The 9407-nt window shown below is 59.0% G+C and overlaps 1 protein-coding gene across 1 annotated transcript; it reads right to left on the bottom strand.

Moving 5' to 3' along the window:
* Positions 1–1178: 1178 nt before the first annotated feature.
* PPP1R32 (protein phosphatase 1 regulatory subunit 32) lies at positions 1179–8246 on the bottom strand. The gene is made up of 12 exons (XM_006911224.1): positions 8138–8246; positions 7573–7690; positions 7166–7319; positions 6136–6264; positions 5479–5542; positions 4891–5003; positions 4205–4264; positions 3990–4076; positions 3572–3685; positions 3402–3496; positions 1718–1882; positions 1179–1251 (listed from the first exon to the last, which is right to left on the bottom strand). The coding sequence occupies exons 1-12, from the start codon at positions 8244–8246 to the stop codon at positions 1179–1181; spliced, it is 1281 nt and encodes a 426-aa protein (XP_006911286.1).
* Between the last annotated feature and the right edge of the window lie 1161 nt (positions 8247–9407).

The raw sequence follows: 9407 nt of genomic DNA on the forward strand, positions 1-9407 counted from the left end.
CCAGGGCTGCTGCCGCCTTTCCGTCCTATATAACCCTGAGCAGCTCACGCACTCTCTCTCTTGGTCCAGCTTCTTCATTTACAACATAAAGGGCTGGGGCTAACAGAGCCGCAGCATACAGCTGTGTCATGCACTCACAGACGTACCTGGCGAGGTGACCCAAGGCACCCAGAGGCAGCCCAGACTCTGCCTTGCAGGCAGAGGAGCCTGGTGTCAGGTGCAGCGGTCAGGGCCAGGGGAAGCGATGCTTTTCTCACCCCACAAGACCTTTGCTCTTTAGGTCCTGTGCTCACGGCTGCATCCGCCCAGGGTGTCTGGTTCTAATTCTTATGAAGGGGCTGTCGTGAGGCCCCAGCCCACGCCCACCCCTCCTGGTGTCGGTGTCCTGGTGTCCACCCATCGTGGACCCTCCTCCATCTGTCTCTGGAGACTTCTCCTTCCCCCACCCTCCCCTCTCCCTTAAACCATCCAGTGTGGGACCCAGAAAGGCCCAGACGTCCTGCCCTGATCTCCTGCCTCATTTTATAGACCTGGTATCTGAGGCCTCTCAACCCACACCCCACTCACTTGTGACTCCCCCCTCCTCCATGGCCCACCTGCCCTCTCCTGGGGGCTTCCTCCCTCCCGCACTTGACCAAGCACTTAGCGCAGGCTGTGGGAGACCTCTTGACAGGAGGGGAAACTGAGTCACAAGAGCGAAGTGCCCTGTCCATAGAATCACGGTGAGTCCAACCGGGCCTCCCCGACTCCACGTCTGGCCCTCACCCCTCCGTCCCTGCATCTCTGCCTCACCCTCACCCCACCTTCTTCCAGCCGCCCCGGGCAGGGACAGACACGCTGCTCTGCTCGGCTTTACTCCTCTTTATTTCATTAGGAAAGTAGCTGGGGGAGTCCCAGCGGGCGACGGGGTGGGGGTAGGGACAGTAGCCGGCTCCTGTCCCTTGGGTTGGCGAACCTGTGGGGGATGGAGATGAGGCCTGAGGGGTTCTGGGTGATTCTGTGCACCCGTCAGCCCCTGAGAGGCCTGATCACCCACTCCCCACTCTGGGGCTGGGGGCCCCAGGCAGGGGGCTTCCTTGACGCAGGCCTTGGCGGGTGGGGCTGGCCCATTAGAGCCACTTTGGACACCGGGAGCAGCTGCGGGCAGGGGTTCCCCAGCTCTTACCTGTGCCTCAGGCTCAGTTCGGTGAGTTGAAGCGGTTGCTGCCAGGAGGTGTGGTGCGGTAGAAGGGGTCAGCCGAGATCAGGGTTCTGCAGGGAGAAAGGGGGGCCGGAGGAGGGAGGGGTAGGGCGGAGAGCCGGGGCCTTTTGCTCTGCGTGCCCATCCCAAGGGGCCAGCACTCAGCCAGGGCAGCCAAGCCACAGACATTCTTTGCCTGCCAACTTGGGGCCAATGTCGGTATAGACGTCATTTTTGAGGAATTGAGCAGAAAAGCGTCAGAGTGAGGCAGAACCACAGTCATTCAGCTTTGTGTCCGCCCCACCCCCACCCCCCTGCGTGCAGCCCAGGAGGAGGAGGAGCGGGTGCAGAGCTGGACTCCGGTCGCTGGGGAAAGGAGGGGAGGGGCCCCTTTGGGCAACAGAAGCAATGAACAAGCCAGAGAAAGGAAATGGGGCTCACTGAAGGACAGACAGATGGAGGGAGGGAGGGAGGGAGGAGAGGCTGGGGAAAGGCCTGGAACCAGCCAAGGACAGAGCCCGAAGGAGGGCATGCTACCTTCCCACATGGGGGTGCAGGTGCCTCAGACTCTCTGTGGGGTCGGGGGTGGCCTCCATGCGGGTGACAGGCTGGTTGAGGACGTAGCCTCCGGTCTTCTGGGGCTGGATACCACCTCGGGTCCAGCCTTCACGGTCTAGACCCTTGGGGATGTTTTCGAAGTACCTGTGGCACAGGAGGTGCCGTGGAGGTAAGCGGCCCTGGGCCCACCTCTGCAGCCTCTCGGCCTGTCTCCAACGGGAGTCTCGGCTCCCGCAGAGCACAAACTCCCTCGGATCCCCAGCCTCCTGGCTGTGGCCCACGCTGTCCGCTCTGCCAGGCACTCCCTAAGCCCTGTCCACTCGGTGGACACTTGGGAAGCCTGCCCTCCTCTGCCCTGAGCTGGACGCTCCTCCTTCATGCCACGCTGATGCTGAGATGCACTTGGGGTGTAAAGGGCTGGTTAGGCGGTGCCTCTCTCCCTGGCCTGTGAACATCTCGGGGGGTCGGGGTGGGGTTGGGGACCCCGTCTCATCCCTGTCTAGGCATTCGACTTTTCTTCCATTTTGCCCGTATTCACTGAGCACTGGGCCAGGTTCTGAAGGTGCCAAGATGAGTAAGATGTGGGCCCACCTTTGAGTGTGTGAAGAGAGGGTACGGATAGATAAATGTGGAAATCAGTGATTACAAGCCCTGGGGGCTCTGGGCGCACCCGGCAGAAGCTCAGGAACCACCACCCGCTGATGGGTGGGTGGGGGAAGGACCCGCAGAGATGGCAGAGGCTGGGGGTCTCCTTAAGGAGGGGCAAGGACACAGTTGTCCCTCCAACGCCCTGGGTGAAGCTCTGCCCCTCTCCCTAGCTCTCCGTGGGAACTGGAGCAGCCGTGTGTGTCACAGATCTGCTGTGAAGCTCAGGCATCACTTCTCCCCTCTGAACCTCATGGTCCCCACCCAAAAGAGGGGGGCTAGCTCCCCAGGCATCTCGGGGGACAGATGCTGCAAGGGGAGACTTTTGTCTCAAGAATTACTCCTCCTTTATCCCACTCCAATAATGCCCTCTCTCATCTAGTTCTGACCAGCAAAGCCTTCTCCATGGCTCCAGGGCCACTTCCTCCTGGAAGCCCTCCCTGATGACCAGGTTATTCACTCTTTGCCCAGGGCTCACACTGAGCCTACCTTCTGAGGGTGCAGGGAGCCATGGACTGGAAGTAGTGTCTTAGCAGATGCTGTTGTTACTCCCCGAGACCCTCTTGGACCCTCTTATCCTTCCCCTGGCCACCAGTGGCTTGCACCTCATCTACATGGGAAAGACTGCCCCTGGGCTGCGGGAGCTCCTCGGCCTGAGCAAGGAGGTACCTGGGATTTACACTGCCCTAGGGATAACCTTCAAACGGTGACTGACGGATGTGGGGGTGCGAATGCCCCAGCTCTCTCATCCCCGGGCTGGATAATTTTGAGTCATATGTTTGCACTGCTTTCTAGAGTGTCCCCATGGGATACCCGGCTTAATGACGCACCCATGCCGTCCCTTCCCCGCCCTCCTCCCTCTTCCTGACACTCCCCATTATTCTGGGGGACCCACATTACTCAGTGTTGCTCTTCTTCACAAGGCTGTGAGCTCATGGCTTGACCCGGTCTCAGTCTCCCTGTCTGTAAAATGGGTCCCAGCTTCACAGCCCCAGGTGTGGGCGGGGAAGGGACTCACCCTTGGTTGTAGGTGGTCAGGTATCGATTATCCATATCGGGGTCATAGGGGCTCCGGACGTAACTAGGGTTGTTAAGGCTGTACCCTGTGGGCTCCTGCACGGAGGGATAGAGTGTCAGGCCAGGAGGGCGTGTGGGTTTGGGGTAGGGTTTGGGTACCCCAAGTCTCACCTTATTCCCTACAGTTTCCCGGCCAAGCAGGGCAACGTTTGTCTGCTGTGCCCGCTGGGGGTGCTGGAGTTGCCAGTGGCTCATGCTGCTGGGTACTGGGCTAGGAGGAGGCACCTGCAGGGGGACAGAGCCACGAGAAGGGCTGCTGGGTGGAGACGCAGGTAAGCGCAACCCGCCCCAGACCTGGAGCCACCCGCCCTAGACCTGGAGCCGTACCTACCCCCCTCCAGCCACACCGTACTCACTGTTCCCAACACACCCCTCCCTTTCTGGCCCCTAGGCCTTCACTCCTCCCCCAGGGGCCCAAACAACATGATTCTTCCCATTGTTCAGGGCCCAGCCCAAGTCTAAGAAACTTCCATTGTTTCCCCCTCCCCTCTGAGTGTCCCTTTTCAGAAGGAGCCCTAAGGCCACTCACCCTAGGGTTCAGAGTCCTCTCATTCAGTCGGCTGAAGCCCGACTCCCGCTCAGAGCCTCTGGCCAGCCCTGGAAGGAACTCGTCACCCTAAGGCAGTAAAGCAGCCGCTGGCACCAGAGCCGCTGCTGCGCCTTCGACCACAGTGTCCTAAATCCCCCCCACCGCAGAGGACCCCGGCCTGTGGAGACAGGCATCTCTCCCCAGGCTCAGCTTACATGAGGGTGGGTGATGGGGAGAAAGTCCGACTTGGTGACACTCCGGCTGGGAAGGAGGACCTGAAAAGAGGCCGGCCAAGGAGCATCAGCCTGACAGAGGCAGCTGCCCCCTTGTCCTGAGCGCAGAGGAGGGGTCAGCACAAATGGGTTGTCATTGGAGTAACCGAGCAAAGGGAAGATTTGGGGGAGACGTGAGGGGAGGGAGGGAGCAGAATGGGCGCCAGCTGGCAGTGACCCCCGCTAGTGACCCCATCCATAAAATGGGGAAGTTAGACCAAGCTCTTTCATCTTGTGTTTGAACAAAGGGTTCTGTAGTTCACATTTAAAAAAAATAAATAACTACGGCCATGCCACCCTGAACAAAGCCCGATCCGCTCTGATCTCGGAAGCTAAGCAGGGTCTGGCCCAGTCAGACCACCTAGGAAGACCAGATGCTGTAGGCGTTAAATAAATAAATAAATAAATAAATAAATAAATAAGGGATTGTAAGCTGACAAGTTCCTTGCAATCTATGAGGTCAACCAAAGGTTGCCTTGCCTAAAAATAAATAAATAAATAAACAAACAAACAAACAAACAAACAAATAAATAAATAAATAAAAATAAAAAAATAAATAGAAGGTAGGCTGCCCCAGACTGGAGGGCTTCAATCACCCTGAGATTCTAGCGGGGCCCAGCCCGACTTACCGGGTTCCCAGGGAGGACCTGAGAGGGTGGCTGGAAGACAATGGGGTTCTTGGTGGATTCTTCGGTGAAGCCGGTCTCCTCCTTGGCACCAATTGATTTCTTCTGCAAAAGATCTGCAAGAAACAGCGCCGCCCCCATGCTGGCCCCAGGCCACCTGGCCCCACCTGCCTGGCCTCCCTTAGAGGCTCAGAGTCCTAGCAAGTGGGGAGGGAGCTGGCTCCAAAGATCTGGAGGCCCCGAGCCACCAGAATCGTGGGCACCAGGAGGACTCCAGAATCCCGGGCAGAGGAGGAGGAGGAGGCACGGGAGGACGGACAGGGCCGACAGGCCAGGAGGCAGCCGTGATCAGACTCAGACAGCCCTGCATGGCGAGTGAGCTGTCCTTCGGGGGCTGGCAGGCCTAAGGCACTGATGTCAGCCTGGGGAGACAGGGTCCCCAGCGCCGCCTGTCTGCCTGTCTGTCTGCCTGTCTGTCTTCCACTGGTGTCTTCTTAGTGCTGTGCCAGCTCCGGTCCCACAGGCTCTCTCCTGGGGTTGGGGGTAGGGAGGAGTGGTGGGAGGGAGGCGTGAGCTCAGACAAGCGCCCACCTGGCTGGTTGGAAGGCTCCTTGAGATACTTGGAATTATACTCGGAAGTCATGAAGCGCGGGCCCTGGAACACAGAGGGCAGAGCAACGGGGGGACGCGGGTAGGTCAGGTCCTGGACACGGGTAGGTCAGGTCCTGGAAGGGGGCTGGTGGCCGTGGGAGCGCTTTGGTGACTATGCCCTGAGCAGACCTGTGTAGTGTGTTCTGAGAAGGGAGGGCCGGGACAGCACCCCTGACTCAAACCCCTCTCTGATCGGGCATTCCCAGTGGCAGAAATCCCACCACGAGACCACAGCTCCCCTGCGACAATGAAATCCAAGTCACGGCCCACGCTGCACTCTGGGTAATGAGCAACGGGCCTGGAGCCCCCCAGGTCCCAGACCAGGAGGGGCCCAAAGAGAGGAGAGGGGCTGATGGAAGGAAATGGGTGCTCACTTCGTAATTCAGTGCCCAGGTTCAGGGCGTCTGGATGGGGTGGGGAGGGAAGAGAGCTCGGGTGTTAAATCCTAAGTTACGCAGACGGACCACTTTGATGCCGTCTTGGAAATATCAAGACAGAAGTTTTTCTTGGTGCCTTGAGCCCACACGTAGTGGGCTTCTTGGGTGGGTCTGGCCCCTCCGCCCAGCCCACACTTCTTCTTGGGGGCCGCCCACTCACGTGTCGGGCATTCTCCCATTCCAAGGAGCCCCGGCTCTGCTGCTGGTGGAGCAGAGGCACGTGCTTGGGCTCCAGCCCCGTGATGGCCTGGGGCCCGTAGTCCTGGGTGTCAAAATGGACCTTCCTGACCTGGGAGGAGGGAATGGCCAATTATCCTCTTGGTGAAGGGATGACAGTCACTTCCTGACTCTGATTCCGCCCTTGACCCCTACAGAGCATCTGCACAGTAGCCTGAGGGGGGCCCTTTACAATGAGGTCTGGGTCCTGTTCCTCCTGTGCTCAGAGCCCCGCAGCATGAATATCTCGGAGTAGAATCCTCCCTCCTGCCAGCGCCCCGGGGCCCTCTCCAGTGCCTGCCTCCTCACACCAGAGGCCACTACGCTCTGCCTCGGGGCCTTTGCACTGGCTGCTGGCATGGCCTGGAACACTCCGCCCTCACGCTGCTGCATTTGAGGGGAACACTAAGCTCCCTAAGTCTTTATCTACTGTCTCCACAGCAGGCTTTTCTAAGCCTCCTGCTTGGCAGTTGCAACCCCTTCGCTTCTGCTTCGCCCCCTGCCTCTTCCCCATGGTAGTTTCTCCCCTGCATGTATCTATCACCTTCAAAGATAGTAGAGAGGCTCAGAAAATCGGTTGAATGAATGAATGAATGAATGAATGAATGTCTAACATGGCGGTGGTGGTGATAATACAAAGGATGGACACAACAATGATAAAAATGAAGAAGGTGGGGATGATAACGACAATATTGAATGTGACGGTGATGGTGAGGATGGTGATGTGGGCTTGGAGGGGTGGATGGGAGGAGGAGGTCATGCGGGGGATGGGAATGAGGACAAAGGTGAGAAAGGTGAGAGGACCCCCCACCGCCCACCTCATGGCTCTTTCATGCCCAGACTTCTCAGCCTTGATCTACTCAGAGCAGGGCAGTCCAACTCTGCTGGAGGAGCCCCCTCTTTTCCACGCCCAGGCCTTCCTGCATTGCAGCCTAGGGCTCCCCGCTCCCTCCTGGCCCTGGCCCAGCACTAACCTCCTTGACGGGGGGTGCTGAATTGGCCTTCTCCCGAGAGTAGCCAGAGTTGGTCTGGTACGCATCCCAGGGCAGCTGGGTTCTGCCATCAGGCACCTCCAGGGGGCGGTAACTCTGGCTGGTCACCGTCTGCAAACTATCCCGGACTTGTTCCCTGAGTGAAGCAGGAGCAGGAGCCGCTACCGCCAGGGCCTGCAATGCTCATCTCTAGAAGTTTTCCGCCCCCCTCGAACCTCCCACGGATGCCTCGGGGGTCTGCCTGCCTGTGGGCCCCAGGCTGGGTGCCATGCTGAGCACCCCAGGACTCTAGACCTGGGCAGGCAAGGCTCAGGGTCCTCATGCATGGATGTCCATGAGAGCTAAAGCCCAGCAAGACCGGAGGTGAGAAGAGGGTGCACAGACCGTACCCCATGGCTGGGTTGTCCAGGGCGCCGAGACTGGCTTGGTAGGAGACCACAGGCCGGTAGTTTGATTTGTAGCCGGTGCCTCTGTGACTGCCTATGCGGGGCTTGAACTCCTCCCGACCTGCCAGAGGGGAAGCGGGGAGGCCGGAAGGCAGGTGAGCAGCGTGGGGGAGCAGTCGGCAGGGTGGGGCTGCCGAGGCGGGGCCAGCCCCGCCCCCAGCGTCAGGGGTCCCCGTGATGGAGGATGCACAGAGCCAGGGGACAGGAGCCTTGAAAGCCTGGCCCTTTCAGGACCGTGGCAGAGGGAATGGAATTGACGGGACAGGGACAAGTTCCGTGTGGCAGAATCACAGGTTGGATTCGGGGAAGGGACTAAAGAGTGGGGCTAGCCCACCAGTACGGGTTCGGACACGGTCCTTGGGGCGTTCAGAGGGCCAGTCAGTTCAGTATGCTGGGGTGGCTCTGAGTGGGTGGCTCTGAGCCCCCAGGGGGGCTGCTCCTGTCCCAGCGGGGCTGCCCCCATCCTGCCCCGTGTCCTAGGGCGGCTCCTGCACAAAGGTGCCCTCACCGTAGGCTGTACAGTAGCTGGTGGCGTAGAACTTCAGGGGGTCCGAGCAGCCCCCCGAACTCATCTTCACATAAGGGGAGACAACCCCCAGGGGCAGTTTCCCCATCATGATGCTGTGGGGCAGGGGGACCTAAGAAGAAAGCACAAAAAACCTGTCAGTTCAGCGGCCAAAGAGCCCCGAGCTGGCCCCAGACCCAGGCTATGGAGACCACTGAGGGGGTAATGGAACCCCACCCAGCTGGCCCCTTCCCCGAGGCCCGGCCCTCTCCACTGATACCCTCACCCCAAACTGAAGAAAGTACTAGTCATCGTTCACACTTATCTCACAAACACTGTGACTCATTTCATCTTCCCCACACCCCATTTTACAGCTGGGAAACTGAGGTTCCAACTGATGAAGGATTATTAGCTCATAGCAGGTGGCAGAGCCAGGATTCAAGCCCAGGGTACCTGACTCCTCAGCCCCTGATCTTAACCCCACCTGCCCTCCTCTGGAAACTGATGGCCAGACAACCTCCGGCCAGTGGCGTATCCTCGGCCACCCTGCCAGGATGCCCACTCCCAGTCTTAGGCTCCTTGTTTCTTCCTTAGCTCCCTAGGCCTTGCCTACCTCCCGCTAGAAGTTGGTTCTGATCTCCCTGGGGCCCACCCACAGCCGGCCCCACCCTTACCCGCCCTCCGCAGTGGCTCTGAGGTCTACGAGAGTCTGCAGAAGGCGCTGCTCCAGAGAAAGCTGGGCCCTCAGGGAGGTGACCAGGCCAGGAGAAACAGTACGTTGCCTAGCAACCAGCACCTAGCAACAGCGTCCCCAGCCTCTGAAGTCATTCTAAGGCCAGGGCCCAATGAGAGGCTGACCTGGCCAGGAGAAGGTATCAGGAGCTGCCCAGGCAAGGTCCTCCCTCCTTGCCTCTGGCCCCTATTGTCAGCCTCCCCCGACTGGGCCTGGCAGAGCTGCTGTCTGAGTGACAGGAAATAAAAGATAATCCCGAACAATCACTCCCACTTACTGAGTACCCACTTCTCGCCAGACACTTTGCATCCTTTATCTCCAGTCCTCTTAGTAGCTCTTCCAGGTAGCTATTATTATCCTTCTTTTCACATGGGGAAAATGAGGTTTAAGGCAAGCAAAGTGGCCGGAGATCTCGCAATCAGAAACCAGCGTTGGTATTCAGACATGCGTGGGTCCAGACCCCGCTTTCAGCCTCTCGGTGAATTAATGTTTACTGTGTTCTAGAGCCAAATCTGCGCCAAGCTCTCGTACACACATTAC

Source organism: Pteropus alecto, unplaced genomic scaffold (genome assembly GCF_000325575.1).
Source record: "Pteropus alecto unplaced genomic scaffold, ASM32557v1 scaffold43, whole genome shotgun sequence".
NCBI classification, from domain to species: domain Eukaryota; kingdom Metazoa; phylum Chordata; class Mammalia; order Chiroptera; family Pteropodidae; genus Pteropus; species Pteropus alecto.